We start from the raw sequence: 24,327 nt of genomic DNA, 5'->3' as shown, positions 1-24,327 counted from the left end.
CTCCAAGCAAGCATCTTTGTCGCGTAAACAGACACTCAAGACACGACGGAAGTTTTAAGTTTTCCCTTAAAAACGTTGTGTAATGCTACTGTGCGGCCTGATATTTCACCTCTCAGTTTTGTACGCTACTCTTAAGAAAATTGTACGTTTTTTTTACAAATTGCTCATTTGGCGGCCGGGTTGGAGCCTCTTGCGGACCAGTTTTGGCCCACGGGCCTTATGTTTGACACTCCGGGCTGAGACTTGATTCTGTTCTCCACAGTCGTAAGAAGAGAGCGAAACCAGCTGCAGTTACAAATCTGTTTTATTGAGAAAGCGACACAAGCTCATTTTTTTTAAAAAAGGGAATAAAAGAAAAAACACGATTTCCAAGATTTCACCAAAGAAAAAAAAAAAAAAAAAGAAACAAAAAAAAGAAACAAAACAAAAGAGAGAAAAGAACGGTCGTCACTGCTGGGGCTGAGAACAGTGTGTGGGGAGGGGGAGGGGGCGGGGCTTCTTTCAGAACCTTCCGGAGCGCTCTCGATCCCGCGACCTCTGCGGCCTCTCGCGTTCCCGCCGTCGTTCCCTGGAGCGCGAGCGTCTTTCCCGGGAGCGCGAGCGGGAGCGGTGCCTGGCGGGAGAGAAAAGCAAACCCGGTCACTTGGCGCGCCCGGTCGGTGGCTGTGCGCGCCCGAGCGTTTCCTCACCTTTTCCGGCGGCGGCCGTACAGCTCCCGCCGCAGCTCCCTGGAGATGGGCTTCAGGTGCATGAAGTTGCAGAAGCCGCCCCGGGTGCACTCCCTGCGGGAGACACGGCAGTGTGAAAAACGTGGCCGCCGCGCCACGGGGGAAACGCCGCGGGGGACAGCTAATCTTTATCTGCTCGGCTTCCTATCGCCGGCAGGCAAACAACCGCGTGTGGAACGGCGCTGCGTGCGCCATAAACCCGAAGGGGGGGGGGGGGGGGGTCTGCGTGCCGGAACAAAGTTTACGGCTGCCCGGCTGAACTCACCCCATCTCGTACTGCCGGCAGCAGGCTTCCCTGAAGTCGGTGACGGGGGACAGCTCTGCGTGGATCGGCTGGCCGTTGAACCAGCGGTTGTTCAGGTCCATGACGGCTTTCTCTGCGTCCTCCTCACGGCGAAACTGCACGCCAGGAAAACCAGGATGAAGACACAACACACTCCTCCCGAAGCTCCGGAATTTAAAGTTCAACAATAAAGATAACAGCTCATCGAACCTCGCGGCTGTTTTTAAAAAAAAGAATGTCGAGGCTCCGTTTCCACGACGACGCCTCAAGACACCCTGGAGGCAACCGTTACTATCCACGTACTGAGCATGTGCAGAGCAACGATTGACAGCGGCTCAGAAAAGTTGCGTATTTCACGGAGACTTTATAAAAAGTTTTCCATTTACACTTGAGAATCTTGTCGCGTAAACGGGGCCGGAAAAAAAAAAAAGATGCACATGATCTTCATCGGTTATTAAATTGTGTATGTGGCGATGAAAATGGCAACGCTTTCAGGCAACTTTTTGTTCACACCCGGTGGAAATAAATAAATATATATAATTTTTTATAAGAGCATCTTTTCGAAAGCGCTCGGATTCGGTCGCGAAAAGCGACTCTTCCGGGCTTCGTCTCCTTGTACCACGGCGGAAACGCTGCCGCCGTGCATACGCACCGCGCAATAGTCCTCCTGTTCAGCGTTTCTGCCGTTTCCGTGGAAACGGACAGTGCGAGTAAACGCAATCGTTTTTCTGAAAACCGACGCCGTGTGAACGGGAACCTTGAACCCCCCCCCGACCCCCCCCACCACCACCGCCCCTCTTATAGATCGACTGAACCAACCTTAACGTAAACATTGCCGACGAGGTGGTCACCTAAGTTATCACACACGTTCATCTCCTCCACTTCGCCGTACTTCTCCTCCATCTCCGTGAACACCTCCTGTTGGGGAAACAAGGCACAGGCGGCTTCAGACGCCGGGCGACCGTCACAGCGAGGAGCAGAGAGGAGGACAGAGAGTCACTGACCTCGAAGAACTCGTCGTAGTGCTCCTGCATTTCTACGTCGCTGACGGCACCTGGAAAAACAACAACGGTCACATCCGACGCGCCACGATTCCGTCTGAACACACAAACTGTCTGTACAACTACCGCAAACACCGAAGACGGGAAACGCTCAAGAGGGGGGGGGGGGAAAGGTCTGGAATAGAAAACGTAAAGTGTTGCGATGGAGAGCTGCGCAGGAAGCAAGTCGTCACGTCGTTTTAGCAGGAAGAACAACTTTCATGAAAAACGGGAAAAACTGGTCAGAGTTGGTGTCGGAAAATTGCACGTCGTCAAAAGTTGGTTTCTAGTGGACCTTTACGGCGGAGAGTTCACATATTAAGAATGAGTTAGTAAGAATTAGTTCTACTCTGTCACACACCGACTTCTTCAAAGGTATTTCTAGGGATAATTTTCAGCGGGGTTTTTTTTTGGGGGGGGGGGGGGGGGGGGTGGGGGTCATGACACGACAGCAGTTTACACTGAAAACGCAACTTTTCGAAACTGGTCCATTCATTTGCAATTTAAAAAAACACCAAATGCTTCGACTCTGTTTTCCCTAGAAATGGAGGAAGCGTGGATAAAAGCAACTTTTTGGAAAAAAAAACCTCCTCTGGCAACAGGGAAAAACTTGCATTTAAAAATGCTCTGTAACTATGGAAACGAAGAAAAAAACTCAAATTCTGGAAACAGCCTCCTCGACGTGGAAACGGGGGGAAATTTTTACTTTTCGAAAACAGGGAACAACTCACACTTTTTAAAACTGCTCTGTCCCTGTGGAAACGGAGGAAAAACTCAAACTGTCACGTGCAACTTTTTGAAAGTGGTTCGACTCCCGTCTCCATGGAAACGGGTAAAATACAACTTTTCTGAAATGATGCTACTGGTGCTTCGGCGAAAACACTGCTACTGGTCATGTGCACTGCGGCCGTAGTAAACAGTTCTTCTGCACATGCTCAGTAGATGGGTAATAAGAACAACGATTCCTCCAGAGTGACTCCCAGTCAATACATTCTCCTGGGACTTGGTACTTTTATTTTGACAGTCACCATAATAACAATCCAACTTGGTCCACGAGAATGTCTGGGTACTTCCAATTGTCCATGTTTATAGCGAATTGTTCTACACACACACACACCCACACACACACACACGTGTGGTTTCATTAGAAAAACAACCAACGCCACCAATTCGTGACCTGGCAGGCTAACGTTTTCAGCGTTTCCGTGAAAATAGACATTTTCAAAATGTTGCGATGCAAATGTGAACGTTTTCTAAAATAAATACACAAAAAATTATGCTTTTTTTTTTTTTTTTTTTTTTGAACCGTTGTCGAAACGGGGTCATAAAAGGCAAAAGAAAACAAAAAACAAAAGGCAGTTTATTTAACGATATGTGTGATATAATGTTAAAAACAAGTGACACAATCCTATGAAATCAGTGTAATTGTCATTCATGGTCAAGTTTTGTTATGCCGTTGTCACTTGTTTTATTCCAGTGCATATAAAGTGACTTGAACTTTGCAAAAAATAACCAGTCGCCAAATATGGTCACTGGTTTTTTTTATTGTTGTTTGTTTGGCTCCTTGGTGAAGGTTTGCACTGATATGTGTGTATCTTGACCTTGTATAAAAGGTTCCTTAATCTGTCTCAGTGTAGTTGATTAAATGTAACGTTTTTTTTTTTACATGTGTAGTTTGGGATTTGAAGAGTCTCCGGAGTTAAATCCTGTTTCTACAGGAGGTTCTGGGACTTACAGCGGGAAGCGTCGGCCGTCTGAGCGCTGTTCTGGGGATTACGGTAGATGTTCTGAATCAGGATGGTCTGCAGAAACAGTTAAACACAGTTCATTTGACGTCTGATCTGCTGGAAACATGACGTTGGTGGAAAAGACTTGTTTTTCGTCCCCCCATGGGAACCCAGAGAGTCTTTGTCCACATCCAGCCGCTGATAAGTGCTGCGAGTCCTGATAAGACCACGGCAACCAAAGTCTGACAGTTCAAGAGTCAGAGTCATGACTGAGAGACACTCTCACTCACCTGACTGAAGGTTGGCTTGTTGTGCAATCTCGAGCATCGATCTCCATGTCTGCACGCTCCGATTTTAAAGTAGAAGGAACAATTGACCCTGGAATAGAAACAATGGACACATTTTATTCAAAGCCTCCACCTCTGAGTCTGCTTTTACATAAACTTTCCACCTCTGAAGCTGCACTTTTACATTATTTTCGGACAACTGCAGATCTGTACTGAGATAAAAGAAAATAAACAATCCCTATTAGATTTGTGATAAACTAAGCCTTCATATATAAAATTAACAGTATTTAATCCCTTTATTTGTAACCCAAACATAAATTTCAATCCCCATCTACGACTTAAAGTTTGCTCTAAAAGATACTTTGTTGGATTAAAAATGGAATAATCCCAAAGATGCTTTAATATTACCAGTTAGCTTCATGCTACATTCACAATTCTCAAACAGCCCAGCTCTGCTAACTAACTGACTCTTTCATGCCACAGATGATCGTTAGACATGTCCCATCACTCTGTTCACACAGATTAATCCATATATGTTTTATTTATTGAGCAGCATGTTGGAGAAAACTAGAAGCTAATGGTTAGCGTCGCTCCATGAGTTCCATTCAAATGCGTTAGCCTCTCGTTGGAATCGCGTTAGCTTCACGTGCAGTTCTCGTTAGCTTCGCGTTAGCCTCTCGTTCACTTCTTATTGGAATCTCGTTAGCCCCTCGTTCACTTCCCGTTAGCCCCTCGTTCACTTCTCGTTAGCTTCCCGTTAGCTGCATCATGCTAACGTCGGGTCAACTGTGAGCTCCAGCGCGTCTGCGGAGACCGAACCGAGCCCAGCCGGCGGTAAACGATCCCCGCTGCAGACACGCATCACCTGAAGACCGCCCGGAGGATTAAACTAGATTCAAATATGAAATAAAACTCACTTGTCTTTCTCTGTGCCGAAAATGGACGCCAGGTACTCCGCCATTTTCTTCTTCTGCTTCTTCTCCAGGAATTTTGGCGGTTTGGTCTTGACAGCGCTGCCATCCACACACAGCGACATTATTTCTGCTGCGGCGGATCACGATACTGCAGGCTCCAATATAAACGTACAGATCTTTCTTTTTTCTTTTGTTATTGTGCGAATAAAAGACAAAAACTAAAAGAGAAAACACACTTTTAATTTCAAATTTCAAGGTCATTATGGCGCTATTTTACAGGCCAGTGTTAGTGGTCCCATGAACACCACATGGCCTCCCGCTCTCTGGCACTGGGTAAACAAATTGCTTTATATCAAAAGATAACACTCTTATCGAGTGACACTGAAATCAACTGAACTTTTGTCCCTCGATAGTAGTGCTAATGTTTTGGCCTGTTTTTCTCTTCAACCCCCAATCCAGATTACAGTGAAGCCAACACACACTCATACAAAAACCTTCAAAAACCTTTTTTTTTTTTCCTTCTTTGACTTGTCAACATCATTTTGTCAAAAGGTTTTTGGGGTTTTCCTCCACTGAGTCACACCTGGTCAAACACACGGTGTGTGTTTCAGCTGCTCACTTTCTGATCCCAATGTTTAATTTGGATGCCGTGCCTATGCTCTGATCAGAGATCTGAACCAACAAGAAAATCCACCTGAAGGTCATAAAATGAACATATCATCCATGTATTTACATGTTTGTGAAGCCTTCAGCGACTAAAGAGTCCCGTCTGTGCTTAGTGAGTCCAAACAGTACGCATACAGAGTAAATACAGCAGTTTTATTTCAGATTGTAGAAAGACAAAAGAGCGGTATTTACATCTCTTTACTGTGTGGTCCGTCGCAACGTTTCATTAAAGATTTGTTGTAGAGTTAAAATATCCAGATATTTGTGTTAAAATGTGTCCGAACATGCTTGTTCCCGTCATATTATATAAATCCAGATAGCAGACGCTTGTAAGAAATGTTCTCGGGGAGGTTGGTGAATTCAAGGCACTTTGTTCAGTCGACACGTTCAGTCCTCTCGCAGATTTTACATCAAGTCTCGACAATTTCTATTCTTACATCATCCGTCTGCACCTTTTCGAAATGAACGGCACTTTATTGAACCACTAAATCAACTCCACGTAAAAGCGCCGGAGAATCTGCGCCGACGCCACGAAGTTCTAACGTTGAGCTACTTGCGGTTGGTGGTGGATGACGTCGCATTAAAACTGGGCGAGTCGGATGTTTTTCGCACTCGGTGCAGCATCGGGCCCGACGAGGCGCACGACTCGGCCCGTTCTCACTTTTAGGAGTCCGTCATGCCGTCGCCGGGGCAACGCTTTCAAAATGAAGGGGAGACATAAAGATCAGGCGATAAATTAAGACGTCCATCTTGGAGACACTGGTTCCACTTCCTCCGGCCCGTCTGGACGAACGCGGATGTCGTGGCGCGTCAGAGACCGTCGTCCTGGCTGCTGTCCCACGACTCCACGCTGGTGGATCTGCGCGGGAGCAGTCGGTGCTTCTGTCAGGAGTCGTCCTGGTTCGTCACGTGCTGGTAGCCCCGCGCCGCCATGGGCTCCTTCCTCCAGCAGACCACGCCGAGGAGGAGGGCGATGAGGAGGAGGAGCGCGCACGCCAACAGAGCCAGGATGAGGAGGATCTCTGCGGGAGGAGAGACGTTAGTGGAGCCACAGAGAACAAGACATTGACAGGAGAACCTGGACATCCTAGTGGACAGACGACCAAGTTGGACTGTCAACTATAGTTGCGTTTCCCCCCCCATTTCCATGGCGACGGAGCGTTTTCGAAGGTTAAGTTTCCCTCCCATTTCTATGGCGATTGAGTCCGAGCATTTTCGAAAAGTTGCATTGTCCCACGTTTCCACGGAGATGGAGGATTTTCAAAAAGCTGCATTTTGCCCATTCCCACGGAGACAGGGCATTTTCGAAAGGTGGCGTCGTCCCCCCCCCCCCCCCCCCCGTTTCCACGGAGACAGCCTCAGAACTCTTTCTAAAAGATAAATATTCCCCTCATTTCTACAGAGACCAAGCGTTTTCAAAAAGCTGCGCTTCCCTCCATTTCCATGCAGACGGGTCATTTTTTGAAAAGTTGCGCCTCCCCCGCTTTTCCCATCGAGACGAAGAGTTTTCTAAAAGTTTATATTCCCCCCGTTCAGATGGAGACGGAGCATTTTTTTTTAAATTGCGTCTTCCCTTCCGTGTTTGCAGGGACAGAGACAGACCGTCTTCTAAAATTTAAATATTCCCCCCGTTTCTACACAGACAGAGCGTTTTCAAAACGTTGCGTTTCCCCGGTTTCCATGGCGATGGAGCCACTTTTTAAAAAGTGGAGCTTCCCCCCCCTGTTCCCACAGAGACGAAGGCACTTTTGAAAAAGTTGCCTCAAGTTTTCGGTTGTAAAAGTGGTCAACGGCGTTCGGACCTTTGTCCTCCGTCTCCGGAGGCAGCTGGCACTCCCTGTCGCGGTCGTCCGACACCGAGGGCTGCGTGAGGCGAACGAAGTCCTGCAGGGGGCAGTGCAGCGGGCAGCCGGGCAGCCGGACGGGGTACGGCTCCACGCCGCTGTCGTTCCGGAAGAACATGGACACCGAGGCCGAGCCGTTGTCGTCTCTGCGCAGCTCGAAGATGTGGCAGGAGGCGTACGGCGGCTGCTGCCCGCTGTACACGTTCAGGCTGGACTGCAGCGCCACGATGGTGGAGTCGTGCTGGCGAGAGGGTCAAAGGGGCGAGCTTTAACGCGAGGCGGGGGAAAACCACAAAGAGACGTGCGGGCGAGGAGCTCACCGCGGAGAGCATCTTCAGTTTGAGGCGCCGCTTCGCGTCCGGAGCGGCCATCTCGGAAAGATTCTGCACTATTTCACCCAGCAGCATCCCTGGGAGACGAGAACAAGAGGTCGGTCCAGTACAAGGTGGCGAGATCAGAAAACAGACTTCAGGCTTACCTCCCTGCAGCCGACTCTTCTCCACTTGCTTGTAAATCCCGAACATCATCTGGGAACATTTCACCGTTAATCCTCGTCCCGCGCAGAATTAGGTTTAACAAGGTTTTGTTTTTTTTTTTTGTTTGTTTTTTTTACCTGGAAGCTCAAGTCTTTGAGGAGGCGCAGCTTCTGCAGGACGTCGGGCGTGACCCAGGCCGGAGGGGTCATGTTGTGACGGGACTGAAAGCACAAACACTCGTGACATGCTCTGCGATTCCCGTCGACGCCGTTTCAAGTTAAAATGATCGGGGTTTTTTTTTTTTTTTTTTCCTCCATTCTCTTTTCAGAAAAGTTTACATGGTTTTGAAAACAACATCTGGGAAATGGCGGAAATCGATTTGTTAGCATGCCAGGCCACTAGTGGGTGCTGTATGTTTTGGTAATAAAACCACACACACATTAAAAATGGGAGTATGCAGACATTTATATGGACAAGTTGGACTGTTTTTACGGAGTCTGGGCGTTTTTTTTTTTTTTAAAAAGTTGTGCATCTGTGGAGACAGAGACTTTCAAAAATGTGCGTTTTGCCGTTTCAATTCAGACAAAGTGAGAGTGTTTTTCCAAAAGGTCGCTGGTCCCTCATTTCCAAGGAGACAGCATTTATTTCAGTTTCCACGGAGACTGGACATTTTCAAAAAAGTCCACTTTCCACGGATTCAGAGCTTTTTCAAAAGGTTGCATTTGTACCGTTTCCATGGAGTCGGAGCGTTTTCAAAAGGTAGCATTATTTTCACCGTTTTCCACAGAGACTGAACATTTTCAAAAAGTCATGTTTCCCCCGTTTTCACAGAATTCGAGCATTTTTGAAAGAGTTGCATTCCCCCCCCCCCCCCCCCCCCCCCCCCCCCCCATTTCCATGGAGATGGAGCATATTCAGAAAGTCCTGTTTCCACAGAGTCGGAGCATTTTCAAAAGTTTGCATTTTCTACCGTTTCAATGGAGCCGGAGCGTTTTCAAAATCTCCAGTTTTCACGGAGTAGGAGCGTTTTCTCAAGGTTGCAATTCGACCTTTTCCATGGAGTCTGGAGTGTTTTTTTTTTTCAAAAAGTAGCATTTCCCCATTTCCATTTTCAAAAAGTTCCACCCCGGAAACCACTTTCTTCCCTTTTCAGTGGGCTCCGAGCACCGTTGTCATGGAAACAGACTCCCAAAATCAAAATCGTTCCACTTTTCACCTGAAGACGTGTGACCGGGTCACACACACTCGTGAGATTTCCGCCGACTCCCGCCGACTCAGCAGTCTGCTCTCGCTTCCGTCTCCTCTGACTTAACAGTCGAAACTGAAGTCCAAACGTTCCCAAACAACCCGACTCAAGAGTGAAACTGCTGGTTTGTTCCTCAAAACCCCAGCTGGGTCACGCGAGTGTAACCAACACTAACCACCAGCTTACGGTGTGTGTGTGTGTGTGTGTGTGTGTGTGTGTGTGTGTGTGTGTGTGTGTGTGTGTGTGCGCTCACCTCACAGAAGAGTGTGTCGTGCACACTCCACAGCGACTCCACGCCGGTGTTATTCAGTCCAGTTTGATTGTTCACAAACTCGATGAAGTCCTGAAACGCACATAAGAGACATAAGCGTTTGGTGACGGGAGGGGGAGGGTCGTGTGCTCCGGCGCCGAGGGGAACCGTGGAGGACCGTACCCGGTACTCCGCCGTGATGTTCACGACCTCCTCCGTGCGCTCCGTCTCGTTCATCAAGCTGGGCGTAGCGCGGGCAGTCGTTCTGAGGGAACAGCAGAAGCTGGAAGAAGAAAGATGGAGGTCAGGCGGAGTTTCCGTGCGGGAGCGTTGTTCAGGCCGCGAGGCACGAACCCTGTCCTCGCTCTGGGGAACCGTGTGCACGGGGATCGGCTGCCACTTCAGGTCGGGGTTGAAAACCTGGCGCCCGCTGGGAGGGTAGAGACCTGGAGGAGGCAGGGGTGGGGGGGGGAGAGTGAGGAAGAGGAGGGCGAGGAGGAAGGGAGAAGAGGAGGTTCTGCTCACACCTGCCAGATTGGCCTCGGCACTCATCAGGGTGCGGTCGAAGTCCGTACTGCGAACCGAGATCTGGACAGGAGACATTCAAATCAAAACCCTTCGCACCGCCATCACCTTCCCGTAGGTGACCTTCGACCCGAAGGTGTACCTCGTGTCGGTCGTAGGATCCATTCAGGAGGTTCCGGTAGCGAGTCCTCAGGAACTGGCCCAGCTCATAGTGCTGCCTCATCCCCTCCTGGGAAGAAGAAATGACACGGAACCGTCTAATTCCATCAGCTGGAGATAAAAGTTCCTCCTCTGGGTCCTCACACCAGCCCTTGTACCTCTCTAAAGCCAGAACCCGTTAGGGTGGTGTAAAAACATCAATTCATAGGTACATACTGAGATCTCTTTTAAACTGATATCAATCTTCCAGCCGCCAATATCTATACTCAGTCTGGCAGATAAACGTCTTCAGACTTAATTAAATGGGTTTTAAACTCGTTTACCAATATACTGAGACGTACCTTCCTTTTATTCTGTCGCTTTTTATCGGACTACAAAGTACGTATTGAATCATATCACACCGGATCAAACTGCACCATAAAATATCAAACCATATCAGGCATGTATTTCCATGGTGACCCGTGTATCAAAGTAATAATTGTATAGTGACCCATGTATCCAGAACGTATCATATCGTGACACGTGCATCAAGGTACGTATTGTATGGTGACCCATATATCGAGGTAAGTATTGTATGGTGACCCATGTATCGAGGTATGTATTGTATGGTGACCCATGTATTGAGGTACATAATTTATGGTGACCCATATATCGAGGTACGTATTGTATGGTGACCCATGTATTGAGGTACGTATTGTATGGTGACCCATGTATTGAGGTACGTATTGTATGGTGACCCATATATCGAGGTACGTATTGTATGGTGACCCATGTATCGAGGTTTGTGTCGTGACACACATATCGAGGTATGTATCGTATGGTGATCGAGGTACATATCGTACCGTACCGTATCGTATGGTGACACACGTATCGAGGTACGTATCATATCGCCATTTTCCTGACAATATCCAGCCCTGTTACTACATCAATACTTAGATTTCCTGCGCGGACGAGGCCCTGCTGGTACCTGTGAGAGCTGGCCGAAGCCCTGGGGCCAGCTGCCCTCCTGGTACGGGTCAGTGGGGTAGGCTCGGACTGGAGACCTGTCGCCATGTCGAAACAGCTGCAGAGAGACAGGAAGGACATGTCAGTTGGAGTCCAAACTTTAAAACACGACCGCAACTTTTTGAAAACTGCCCGAATCTGTGGCAATGGGGGAAACTCAAGTTTTTGTCAAAAAACATAACCCTTTTTAGCAACGCCTCGACTCAGTCTCTGTGTAAAACGCTCGTACTCCGTCTCTATGAGGGAAACACAAGTTTTTGGAAACGGTCCCATCTCTATGTAAGCGGCGGACAACGCAACTTTTCCGAAACGCCGTTATCGCGCATGCTCACGATGGCCGTAGTAAATTCGTTCTTCTGCACATGCTCAGTAGATGAATAATAAGAACAATGTTTACCTCCAGGGTGTCATGACTCCCAGTCCACGTTCTCCTGGGACTTGGGACTTTTATTTTGACAGTCACCGTAACAACAACCCAACTTGATCGTCGCGTGTCCGTGTTAATGTTTACAAAGGGATGTTCTCTGCTTGTGCGCGTGGTTTCATGACAAAAAACAAACGACAGCCCCGAGTTCTCGCACGCCAAACTACATCCTTTTCAAAACTTTGGCGTGCAAATGGAAAAACGTTTCTGACACCTATCCTGCCCGAGTGTTTGCTTGTTGAATAGTCGCCGGTTCTTCGCGGGCTGTCGCGATGAGCCACTTTCACACCTCGCTCATAAAAACCAGCATGCCCTCTTCTGCTTCGACACGACAGCCTTGATAAATGGTTCCACTCGCCGAGCCGAAGAGAAGCGATGCATTTCCGTTTTCCCGATCCATCCCAAAACTCTATTCCGAGGGTGGATTATCCCCCCCCTTTCCATCCCCCCCCCCCCCCCCCCCCCCCAACGCTTAATCTCATCCGATCTCTGTGAGAAAGCCGCGAATAGATTATCGGGGCCGTTTCTGAGAACCGGCGAGAAGCCACTCCGGGGTTGACCTTAGTCATTTTTTCATGGCGACAAATTGAGTCGACCTTCGTCACAGCATCACCTTCACGCGAGAAAAACCAGGCGCCTTTCCTCGGCTGCTTCACTTCTCACCTCCGCGATACAATCCTCCTCTCACGCAAGAGAAAGAAGTGAGCTCCGCTCAGGGCGGAGGAGGCGGCGCGAGACTGTTGGATAGTGAAATTAAATTCACCGAAAAACAAACAAACAAAAAAAACAAAACAGATAATGACCAGAAAGAGGTGAAAATGCAAACTGTGTGTGGAAGTGTGTGTTTGGATGCATGTGTGAGTGGATGTGTGTGTAATGGATGTAGACGAGTGTATAGAAGTGTGTGTATGCAATGACGTACATGTATGAATGTGCAGGAGTGTTTGTGTAGAAGTGTGTGTTTTGGTTTTTTTTAGATTTACGTGTAGATGTGCATAGATCTGCGTTCGTGTGTGTAATGGATGAAGATGTGTATGTGGATGTGTTGTTGTTGTTGTTGTTGTGGTGGTGTTGCAGCTGACACATAAAACAGGTTAGACTGGACGGACCTGATGTGCAGCTCCATAAAACCCTCAAACATCCAAACGGGGCTTTGTAAGTCACTTAGCTGTCTAGCAAAAAGAACAACACTCCTTCCTATAATTCGTCTGGATTAAATCCGGCATTCACCAGTGTAATCATTACAGATATAAACATTTTATTACTACTTCCGTCTGCAGGTTAAAAGCCAGGTTACGAGCAGTGACGTGACATATTTCTCTGATAAAACGACTTCCTACGTTAAAAAACAGCGAGCCGTATTCATTAAAAAGCCCCCACATTAACATAAAACAGTGTTTTCTGCTCGGACCCGCACACTGAGGCCGGAAAACAAAGAATACACTGAATAGTTCCGTTTTTTTAACGGAGTTCCGCGATGTGGCGCGGAGAGACCCTCCAGGGCTCCCGGTACACTTCCACCCGGCTTCCGTATTTCTTACTTTACATTTACTCTCGTTACTCACCAAAGTCACATAGACCAATGTGTTCTCGGCTGCAGCCGGTAAACAAACAGAAGCCAGCGACAGGAGGAGAAGCGCCGCTACGGGCGCCATGCTGAAGTCTGGACCTCCTCTTAGCCTGGAGGAGGAGGAGGAGGTGGGGGAGTCAGGTGACCTCCTCCTACTGGGCTCACTTCCGGTGTGCAGCGTCTGCATCTGTCCACTAGAGGTCAGTGTTGATCCACTCCCTCTCAATCCAATTCAACAGGAGAAACCAGGAAAAACACCAATAATGCAATAATGTATTTTGCGTCATGAAAATTGTCTTGACATTGAGATTTGAGTCATTTTAAGTCGTCATTGTTTGGTTTTGTTAAACGGTGCACCGAGCCACTGAAAATGCAACTTTTTGAACGAGTTCTTACTCCCTCACCGTGGAAATGGGGGAAAATGCAACTTTCTGAAAATGTTCCCACTCCATTTCCATGGAAACGAGGAAAAGGCAACGCTTCTCAAATGCTGCATATTGCCCACGTACACCACGGACGTCGTAAACAGTTCTCCTGCGCATGCTCGAGTAGACAGCGCTTCTCTCGTCTCTATGGAAACAGACATCTTGTTGAAATGGCGCCGTGTAAACGTAAAACTTTTCTGAAACAAAAAACGCAAAAACGAGTTGTTTGCACTTTAGAACATTGTCGTGGAAATGGGGGCCTAAAAATGTATGTGACACCCCTGTTTGCGCACGAGGGAACCCTAGAATAATCCAAGATTGTAAAGAAACCCCCAAAGTGATGCAAAACAAAGAAAAAACAATCTCCTTTATTTGCATCAGTTCAAATGGGAAAAACAAGAAGCAAACACATGAATCACATAAATTTACAGTACATCTTCAGGTTGTAGTAAACATGGGAGTTACTACCTGTGGATTACAGCTCGCAGGGCAACAGAAAACACACACCGAAGTAATCAAACACACACGTACACAACGTTGTTTTGCCTATTCAGCACTCAGTTATTACATGTCCTCGTTACACGTCAACAATAATCTCTTTGTTCACTTTGTTTTTGCCCGCTGGCTGTTGGTATATGTGCTCGGACGCTATTTAATCCCAGCACCGGAGGTGTTTGTGTTTTTGCTGATATGCCAGATTATAGGTGGATGCTCACGCTGAGAACACATGCTCATCTTAAACCCCTCGATCCCCAGAAATGAACTCGTGAACAAAAACAGAAAAATAGGCGAATCGTCAACAGGATCACAGTATTAAAGAACAATAGTGATTAGATCGGGATTAACCTTAATCTGTGGTGTCACCACAGTTGTTCAAGGGGGCCGATATGCTTATTAAGACGTAATCTATGCAGTCACACCTCGAGGTGTAATCTGGGAGATTATGAAAAGCAATCCAAGTGTGTGTGTGTGTGTGTGTGTGTGTGTGTGTTTTGGTGATTGAAGATCAGAAGCTGTAATTACCGGGATGATCTAACGAGCAGATGTCATGAACACCTCCACAGCCTCATCGTGCCATGTGATGAAGACCTTCCTCATGCCATGTGACGAAGACCCCCACAGCCTCAACGTTCAGTTGTTTGGACCTGGTTTGGATGTTTTTGTTGAGGATGTGCCGGTCCAGTCCAGATGATGGCAGCATTCTGCAGACTGTGGCTGCTCATGAACCTCTGACGCATTTACCTGTCCTCTCTCTGTTCTTCATTCAATGTTTTTGGTTTTTGTTTTATTTCTTCAATGAATATCCAGAAAAGCAGCACGATAGCAGCTCAAAAATGGCACACAAGCAAAAATAATCCTCCCTCTTTCTTTAATCTTCTTTTTATTTGGTTTTTTTTAGTTTTTTTTTACAAAGAAAAGACTCTTGAAAAAGACATTTCTCCACTATGTAATGATCAATAATGATGAATATCGGGACACAGTTGGGGGATGGACGGAGAAGGGTTTGGAGCAGGAAACACGAGCCTCTGATTGGCGAGGAATACCCACAGGTTTAAAAATAGGCCACAACACTCCTTATATAACAAGTGGGACGTCAGGCTTGTTTACAGTGCTGCTGCCTCACAGATCAATGCTCACAATCCCGCATTGTGCATTTCCAATCCTTATAATCCAAATTAATCACATTTAGTCAGACAATACAAGAAGTGTGGTTTGATTAAAAAAAAAAAAAAAAAAAAAAGAAATTGGAGGTGGGTTGTCCAATTTTCTGTAAAAAAAAAAGAAAAGAGGAAAAAGAAAAGATTGAAATAGTGTGTACGAATTGTGTTGTGATTTGAAAGTGTATATTCGTGGTTTTGAGATATTTTTGAGGATTCTTTTTGATATTTTGTTGTATTTTTGAGGTATCCTTGAAATATTTTAGTTTTTTTTTTTTTTAAGTATTCTTGAAGTATTTATATACATATATTTTTGAGGTACTCTTGATGTATTTTCCATATGTTTTTGATATATTTTTTTCTGTGTTTATGAGAAGGTTGTTTGTAGAGAGCCGGGAGTGGGCGGGGCTTGCACTGTGAGCTGGCCCAATGAGGAGCGCCGTGGCGGGTGACTGACAGGCACGGCCCCTGCTCAAACCCCGCCCCCTGACTCCGTGTTTTCTTGTGCTTCCGCGGCGCGCGGAGGAGTCACATGTTGTTTTTCTCCGGGATCACATCTCCGCCGCTCCGCTCCGTGGACACATCGCTCCACCGCTGACATGGATTAACGGGAGCGCGGACACAACGATTCAGCGCGGTGTTTATTTTTTATTTTTTTTTTGAAGGTTTTCACTGAGATTAACGTGGCGAAATGGCCAGTCCTCCTCCTCCTCCTCTTCCCCCTGCTGCTGCCGCCGCCGCCGCCGGAGCGCAGCCGCTTTCTAACGGGACGAGCGGCGTGAAGAAGTGCGGCTACCTGCGGAAGCAGAAGCACGGGCACCGGCGGTTCTTCGTGCTCCGAGAGCCCACGGAGCGCTGCCCCGCGCGGCTGGAGTACTACGAGAGCGAGAAGAAGTGGCGGAACAAGTCCGCGGCCAAGCGCCTCATAACTTTGGACTCGTGTCTGTGCGTGAACAAGCGCGCGGACGCCAAACACAAGCACCTGATCGCCCTCTACACCAAGGACGAGTACTTCGCCGTGGCCGCGGACAGCGAGCAGGAGCAGGAGAGCTGGTTCAGGGTTCTCACCGAGCTCATATCCGAGGGGAAGCTCTACGACAGCCCCGCGTCCACCTCCTCCCTGGTGGGCTTCGAGGAGTCCAGCTACGGCCTCCTCAGTCCCGCCACGGAGGCGTACAAGGAGGTCTGGCAGGTCAACCTGAAATCCAAAGGCTTGGGGCAGATCAAGAACCTGACCGGAGTGTACCGGCTGTGTTTGTCCAGCAGGACCATCAGCTTCGTGAAGCTGAACTCTGAGACGGCCGCGGTCAGCCTGCAGCTCATGAACATCCGGAGGTGTGGACACTCCGACAGCTTCTTTTTCATCGAGGTGGGCCGGTCCGCCGTCACCGGGCCCGGGGAGTTCTGGATGCAGGCGGAGGACTCGGTGGTGGCGCAGAACATCCACGAGACCATCCTGGAGGCCATGAAGGCCATGAAGGAGCTGTCCGAGTTCCGGCCGAGGAGCAAGAGCCAGTCGGCCAGCACCAACCCCATCTCCGTACTCACCAGACGCAACCCCAACAACCTCCCCCTGAGCCACACCGGCCTGGCGAGGAGGTCCAGGACGGACAGCGTGGCTGCCACGTCCCCCGGGAGGAAGTTCACGTCCTGCCGGATCCGGACGGCCAGCGAAGGCGACGGCAGCGTGACCCGGCCCGTGTCCATGTCCATATCTGTGAACGGGAGCCCCACCAGTCCCGGCGCCGGGAACCACCTGAGCAGGTCCCACACGCTGAGCAGCGGCCGCACCTGCAGGATGCTGGAGTCCAACTCCAACCTGCATCACAGCCGCTCCATGCCGGTGTCCAACTCCCCACCGGCGGCCTCCAGCCCCATCAGCATGTCCCCCAGAGGGGGCGCCGGGGTCTCCACCCCCGACAAAGCCCGGAGACCCTTCAGCTGTAGCGCCTCCATCTCCGGCTCCCTCGGCGACGCCGGCTTCATGCTCTGTGACGACTACGGCTCGAGTCCAGGCGAGCCCAGGTTCCTGTCCCTGACCCGGAGCGACACCCCCGACTCCCTGTCCAGCACCCCCCCCTCCCGCGACGCCGGCGACCTCTGTGGCTACATGATGATGGAGGGAGCCAACGGCAGCAGGTCCGGGTGCGACGGTTTCGCTTACGAGGCGTACAGGAAGAGGACGCACTCTCTCACCACGCCACGCCAACAACGGGTGGTGGCGCCGTTGTCTTCGGCCTCACTGGACGAGTACACGCTCATGAGGATGGCCCACGGACAGAACTCCCACTCGGCCTCGCCCAAAGTCTGCTACCCTGAAGACTACGGAGACGTGGAGATCGGCTCGTCCAGAAGCTCCAGCAGTAATCTCGGAGACGATGGCTACATGCCCATGACACCGGGTGTGGTGCCTCAGTCTGGCAAGGCGGATAATTACCTGCCCATGAGCCCCATGTGCGTCTCGGCACCGAAGCAGATTGTGAACCCCAGGGTGCATCCTCAGACCAACAAGACCAACTCGCCCTGCAGCAGCTCTCTGGAGGACAACGGCTACATGAGGATGTGGTACGGCTCCAAATCCTTCGTCGAGAGCCCCGACAGGCACGGCGAGTACATGAACATGTCGCCTGGGAACCCCCCTCCTCTACAAACGCCGCCCGACCACTACCTGGGCGTGATGGCGGGGGAGCCGGCGTCGTTGAGGCCGTCCTATCAGAACGGGTCCCTCACGCTGCCGGCCAAACTGCAAGCCTCCAAGAGTGACGGCGACAACCAGTACGTGCTGATGAGCCCCCAGAGTCTGAGGCAGAGGGCGGGGGAGTCGGACTACTACTCCGTGATGCAGCCCAGCGCGGCTCACGCTTCACCGCTCAGCCCCTCGGCGCCCTCCCCGGTCCGCCACGGCCGGGCCGAGAGCCTGGCCTACCGCGGGCGGCTGGGCAGACCCAACAGGCTGTCGCTGGACACCCTGAGGACCTTGCCCAGCATGAACGAGCACCCCCTCCCCGGGGAGCCCAGGAGCCCCGGAGAGTACATCAATATAGATTTCAACAGCAGCAGGTTCTCGCCGCCCTCCGTCGCGTCCGCCGAGCGCCGGCCGTTGTCGCTTTCCTCCGGCGGTGGGGGTCCGGGGCAGTCGTCTCTGTCCGACTACATCAACCTGGAGCCGAAGGAGGCCGGGACACCAGCCGAGCGCCTGGACACGCTCCCGGGGTTATCGCTGTGCTCGGAGGAGGAGGAGGAGGAGGATGGAGCGTACCAGAGCGACAAAGACTCTCAGGGCCTCGGCGACCAGGTGAAAAATGACTACACGGAGATGACGTTTGGAATGACCAGTTCACCTCCACAGCTCGTTCCCCACCACGCAGGAAGGTACGTGTTTCTGGTTTCATCGCTTTATCTTCGCTCGGTGTTTCCGACCAACGTCCAGGCGTCTGGTGAGTGGAAACCTCAAAGTCACCGTTCTGCACTTTGACTCCTGTTTTCCAGCCTCCCGGGCGGCAGGGAGAGAGGGCTCTCCCCCGACGACCAGGGCGTCCCTGAACACATCGGGGTCTTCCTCCTCGGTGCCTCCTCTTCCCCCACCCTGGACCCGGACTGCGCCGCCAAGGTCATCCGGGCCAACCCACAGGGCCGCCGGCGCCACAGCTCCGAGACCTTCTCCTCCACCGCCACCGTGACGCCCGTCTTCCCGTCGTACGCCCGGGGCGACGCGGTGAAGAGGCACAGCTCGGTGGAGAACATCTCGTCCCGGAGCAGCGAGGGCTCCGACGAGGAGTACGGCAGCCCCGTGACCCGGCAGAGCTCGGCCGGATACCCCGGCGGGCTGAACTACATCGCCCTGAACCTGCTGGACAGCGGCGAGGTGGAGAAGTGCGAGGACCTGGTCGGCTTCAAGCCCACCAGCAGCTGCAAGGGGGGCATCAATGGATTACACAGCTCGCCATATGTCTGCTTGGGATTCAAGGAGGCTGCTACCACTGCCAAAGGTACGTGGCGTTTATGTCCGATTTATCTTTCAACTGTCGAATTTGGTGGTTTTACAGCTGCACAGTGAAGGAAAAAAAAGAAGGAAAACAAACATGTTTTCCTCTCGAGATTCAAATTCAAACTGGATTCATGTGGTTCCGGTGCTGCGTTCAGGCGCGCTCCGAGCTCGCAGCGTCAGCGCAAGTCGGACGCGCTCCTTCCCCCTTTGCTCGCTGCCGTGGCAGCGGTTTGTCCCGCGGGACGTGAACGCAGCACGCGGCTGCTGAGAAACGTGACCAGGCAGGAGAGCTGCGGAGTAAACAAGCACCATGACGGAGCAGGAGTCCGCCTCGCTGCTGCAGACGCTAAAAATACGCAACGTGGGAATGAATGAGAGCCGGTTGTCATGATAGAATAATGGAAATGATGCTGGCGTGTTGCACGTCAACGTGACCCCCTGTCGTTTCCACCGCCCCAGAATACAAAAAAACAAAACAAAAACAAAAGATGTTGACTTTTAAGTGGGACCTCATGTTCTCGCCTGCACGAGCTCACATGTGTTTGTGAGTGGGGCCGGAGAGGGGTGGGGTGAGGTACCCCCTGACATGTGAGGCCCTTTGCAAGTGTTTGTGTCCTTGCAGGCAGCGAGGGGATGGGGACGTGGGGGGGGGGGAAGCCAGTTTTTAGCTGTGCGGGTAACTGGATGTCACGCATTCCTGACAGTGCTGTGGGAGCCCAAACAACCCCGACACAACAGTCGCTCGAATATTGAGTTTCGTTTTGAAGGAATAAACAACAAACATTGTATTTGGGTCAGTATTGAACCACAAACCAAAAAAAAAAAAAAGAGATGAAAGCCGATGATGTCATCGTAGAGGAGGATTTAATTCCCCGCGAAAGCTTGAAGTTTGACGTCAGATCCGTGGCGGGTCATCGCTCAATCACCAGCTCCATGGTTCGATTCGTCGGTGGGACACTAACCCCCCACCCCCCCCACCCCCCGAAATCAATCATTGAAATAATCCAGAGAATAAAAACCCATTGAAGCGACAGCGGCGGCCTCGAGGTCAGCGAAGCTGACTTTGGCTCATGACCTGTCCAGTGAACTGGTGTCCCCACTTTCAAAAACAAAGGAGGCCTTTGTGTCTGATGACGTTGACCCCCACGCGGCGTCCTCCGATCACTTTATCCTACAGTTACTGCTCATCGTTCAGTGAGCGGTAGTGCACCACCTCCGCGAGAGGCGCAAATCAATAGGTTTTCCCAGAAGCGATCCTCTCGGAGCAGCGTGGCCGGTTTGTTTTGATCCGAGCTGCGTTGGCTCGCACGTGTCCCCGCGCTCATGTTTTGATGGGAGATCGGGAGATATATTTTTACGCCGCCGATAAAACTTGACGGCGGGAGAGGAGTCGAGCCCATACGTGTGGACTCCCGGCACGTACGCATGCAGAGCGGCGGGGTGGTTTGTTTTTTTTGTTTTGTTTTTTTTTCCATCCATAAAGACTCGGCAGAGACGCAGGCTGTTTAGTTTTCCAGGACTGACTGCGTGCATAATGGTGCAGGATGGCACGTGCAGCTCGCCGTCCTTCTGCCTCATTAGGCCGCTCACTTAGCAGAAGTAAGACAAGCAGAGATGGAGCAAAGGGGGTGGGGGGTCGGCTTTTTAAAGCAACAAACAAACTTGCTCACTGAGGCCTTCACCCCCCCCCCCCCCCCCCCCCGCTCCGACCGGATGCATTCTGGGAGTGTGGGAGCCCTCGCCGGCTTGTTTACCGAGCATTCAATCCCACCACGGAGCGGGGGTGAGCGAGGTCGGAGCGTCCCGCAGGGGGTTTGAATCCGTGTTGATCGGCACGTCACACTGCCCCCCCCCCCCCCCCCCCTCCCATTTACACCACAACGGTTCAAGTAAAATCATTTTTGCGTTTTTGTTTCAGAAAAGTTCCACGTTCACACGGCAGCGTTTTGAAAAGGCAGAAACGCTAAAAACGGATGTAAATGGAATACGGGCGGGAAAGTCGCTATTCTCTCATTTCCACCGCGACTGATTCGAGGCATTTTCAAAAAGTTACGTTTTACCCCCCCCTTTCCACATAGTTTTCGAAAGTTGTGTTTTAGTTCGTTTACATGGCGTCGGAGAGTCTTCAAAAAGCGGTGTTTTCCACCCCCCGTTTCCATGGAGACAGTCCTAGCATTTCTTTTTTTAAATATGTGTTTTCAGTTAACGTACCCCCCCCCCCCCCCCCCCCCCCCCCCAAAACCCCATTTTCACTTGAAAACGGGGCCAAGGCCTGCAGGTTTCCAATGCAGCCAAACACCTCTGAGTCCACGCTCGCCAGGAGGGGGACCAGATCAAAGTACGTCAACACGTCAGGCCCAGACGCCCCTGAGGAATTTAGCGATTGAACCCGAGACCCATGTGACAGACCTCCTACCCAGAAACGAGACTGAGCTGCTCCCAGTCTACCAACGTCTGCAGACACAAGCTTTTGCATCAGGGTCAGGAGTTTGTTTACCCCTCGTTTGGCCCGGGCGCCAGCCCATGTGACTCGGAGGTGGTGTTTACCTCTAAACCGGTGCTGGCCGTCTCCCGCTCGCCGGCCGCGGCTCAGCCAGGTGGATGTTCTGTACCAGACTCAGATTAGCCAAGTCAGCCGTCTCCCGACTCCCAACTCCTCGTCTGACTAATACCTTTATCTGGCGGCGGCGGCGGCGGCGGCGGCATCGCCTCGCATCGATTTGATTCCCAAAGGTCTCCTCCGGTTGTTTGCTTCGGTTTAACTCAGCCGTGCAACTTTTTGAAAATGCTTTAAGTCCGTCTCTGTGGAAATGGGGAAAAATGCAACTTTCTGAAAACGGTCCAACGCAGTCTCTATGGAAACGTGACTTTTTAGAAACGTTCCATCTACATCTCCATGTGAATGGGGGACAGCGCAACTTTTTAAAATAAAAGGTTCCTGCTACATCTCAGTGGAAAACAGGTCTTTTTAAAAAGAAAATGTTCTAACTACATCTCCATGTAAATGGGGGACAATGCAACTTTTCAAAAACGTTCCTGATTCCTCAATGTGTAAACAGGGGGAAATGCTACTTTTTTGGGGGGGGGGGGGGGTAAACGCTTAAAGCAAGTCGATGCTCCACAGTGATATGATCCCAACCAAACCCTCCACGTGTCCCTGCAGTTTCCTCCCCTTGTTTCCAGGATGGATGGATGGGGGGGAGGGAGGGAGGGAGGGGTGGACGGTGTAAGTCAGAGGTGGAGGAGTCTCCTCTGAGTGCTGGCGGCAGATGGCTGCTCTCTGGAGGGGTTCTGGGTTAAACACCTGCCACCCTGTCCTCTCCTTCACACACACACGCAAAACACTCATTACCCCGATGTCCTCGCTGCACGCACAGCACACACACACACACACACACACACACCACACACACACACACACACACACACACACACACACACACACACACACACACACAACACACACACACACACACACACGCCACGCACGCACGCGCGCACACGAGCATGTCAACATATACATGCTATACGTCCTCTCTCCTTCTAATGATGCCTCCGCCATCTGCTGCCCACCGCAGATTACAAACATCCATCTACTCAAATCCCGCTTCCTGGTAACGTCATGCAGTCACGGCGGAGAGGAATGTCCTGTGTATGGATGCTGCACGCACTCCCGTCGGATGTGTGTCTGCGCGCGCACTTGTTATGATGTTCAGCCACGCGTGGCTAACGAGTCCATCAGGAGGGCTACGCGTTCGGTTGTTTTTCACCGTTTCTCCGTGGCACATTTTGTCCCGGCATTTGTGGAATCACTACCTGATTGTACCCATCAGCGTGATTGTTTCCATTCACACACACACACACACACACACACACACACACACACACCACACACACACACACACACACACACACACACCACCCCGGCTGCTCCGTGGTTAATTTACTCGACGTCAACAAAAGCAAACCGACGCGGCAGAAAAATCCAGAAAGGCTGCGTTACACGATACACAGAGAACAAACATGTACACGTAACACCGCGGGTTCTTGTGTCAGAGTTTCCAGGCACTGTGTGTGAGTGAGTTTGTGTGTGTGTGAGGAAGAGGTGGGTGGGGGGGGGAGGGGGGGTATAAAGTAGGCCGGGATGTTCCAGACAGAAGCGCTAGCTGCTAGATAACTGCGTGGCCAGCGTTCCCCACATTTAGCCAGCCACAGGCTCCAGATGAGATTACAGCCTCTGCAGGCCAGATTAGACGCCTGACGGGGGTGGAGGTGGCGGCGCTGGTGGAGGGGGACGAGGTGTTTTTAGGATCAGAACTGAATGCACCAGTTTTCCAGACACTTTCTTGGGTTTAAAATGGCAGAAAAAAAAAAAAACGGTCCAAATGTCTGGTGCATTTGTGTGTTTTGTTTTTCTTTGAGTATCGAGTTTTTCTGCGTCGCCTGTTTCCTCCTCCTCCTCCTCCTCCACCTGCACGCCACAAACATCCTCAACCATCAGCTCCTGCTCGTCGCCAGCACCTCCTCTGCTCGTGTGTCCATAGCAACACGGCAGAGACCCTCCTCCACCCTCTCCCCCTCGCTCTGCATCCCCCAGATTATGTAATTACGTCGGTTGCGGCGGAGCCCCCACCCGGCGGGCGACCGTCCTTCAAGGGCTCCCTGCACCTATTAATAATAAGAATATTGAAAAATCACATTGAAGTGCATCGCTTCTGCAGTGAAACGGGAATGTTTTCAATCCAGACGTCTGCAGCATGCGCCCCCCCCCCCACCCCCGTCTCCTTGAAAACACTAATCTGTGAATGAGTTCAGGCTGTACGCGACCCGAGTGACACTCTGTTCTCTCAAAGGTCTGTTTGTGTGAAAACACACCTCGGCTCACTCCCGTTCCCAATATAGTACAAGCGGCTCGCGTCGCGGTGGCAGCTTCTCGTTGAAGCCAAACGACAGAGGGAACCGTTCCCCGAGGCGGAACTTTTTGGAAAAACGCGTCTCCATTTAAAACGTGGGGGGGGGGGGGGGGGGGGGGGGGAACGCAACTTCTCTGAAAACCCTGCTGATGTGCACGTGTGTCCGTGTACTCCCGTTGTGTGCAAATGCAAACATGAA

The 24,327-nt window shown here is 50.8% G+C and overlaps 3 protein-coding genes across 3 annotated transcripts in view; 1 reads left to right on the top strand and 2 right to left on the bottom strand.

The window, feature by feature from the left end:
• Positions 1–285: 285 nt before the first annotated feature.
• On the bottom strand, positions 286–5,310 carry LOC308127957 (splicing factor U2AF 35 kDa subunit-like). The gene is made up of 8 exons (XM_080493613.1): positions 4,983–5,310; positions 4,069–4,156; positions 3,787–3,853; positions 2,016–2,065; positions 1,831–1,929; positions 994–1,127; positions 690–782; positions 286–613 (listed from the first exon to the last, which is right to left on the bottom strand). The coding sequence occupies exons 1-8, from the start codon at positions 5,099–5,101 to the stop codon at positions 502–504; spliced, it is 762 nt and encodes a 253-aa protein (XP_080349739.1). The 5' UTR covers positions 5,102–5,310; the 3' UTR covers positions 286–501.
• On the bottom strand, positions 5,207–13,251 carry LOC308127955 (lysosomal acid phosphatase-like). Its single transcript, XM_080493611.1, is given in 13 exon segments — positions 5,207–6,667; positions 7,448–7,730; positions 7,810–7,898; positions 7,968–8,016; positions 8,103–8,186; positions 9,465–9,554; positions 9,645–9,701; positions 9,703–9,744; positions 9,816–9,907; positions 9,989–10,049; positions 10,129–10,215; positions 11,113–11,208; positions 13,140–13,251. Coding segments are annotated over 13 exon segments (1,257 nt in total). The 5' UTR covers positions 13,230–13,251; the 3' UTR covers positions 5,207–6,530.
• A 2,500-nt stretch (positions 13,252–15,751) lies between these two features.
• Positions 15,752–24,327, top strand: part of LOC308127963 (insulin receptor substrate 2-like) — a 12,532-nt gene continuing 3,956 nt past the window's right edge. Inside the window, exons 1-2 of the mRNA XM_080493621.1 lie at positions 15,752–18,599; positions 18,717–19,216. Coding sequence (XP_080349747.1) covers positions 15,919–18,599; positions 18,717–19,216 — 3,181 coding nt within the window. The 5' untranslated portion in view covers positions 15,752–15,918. The remainder of the gene's footprint in view (positions 18,600–18,716; positions 19,217–24,327) is intronic.

The sequence above is a fragment of the Lipophrys pholis genome, assembly GCF_963383615.2.
Source record: "Lipophrys pholis genome assembly, contig: SUPER_23_unloc_1, whole genome shotgun sequence".
Lineage (NCBI taxonomy): Eukaryota > Metazoa > Chordata > Actinopteri > Blenniiformes > Blenniidae > Lipophrys > Lipophrys pholis.
The sequence above is the reverse complement of the archived record's forward strand: the minus strand, read 5'-3'. Positions and strand labels throughout refer to the sequence as shown.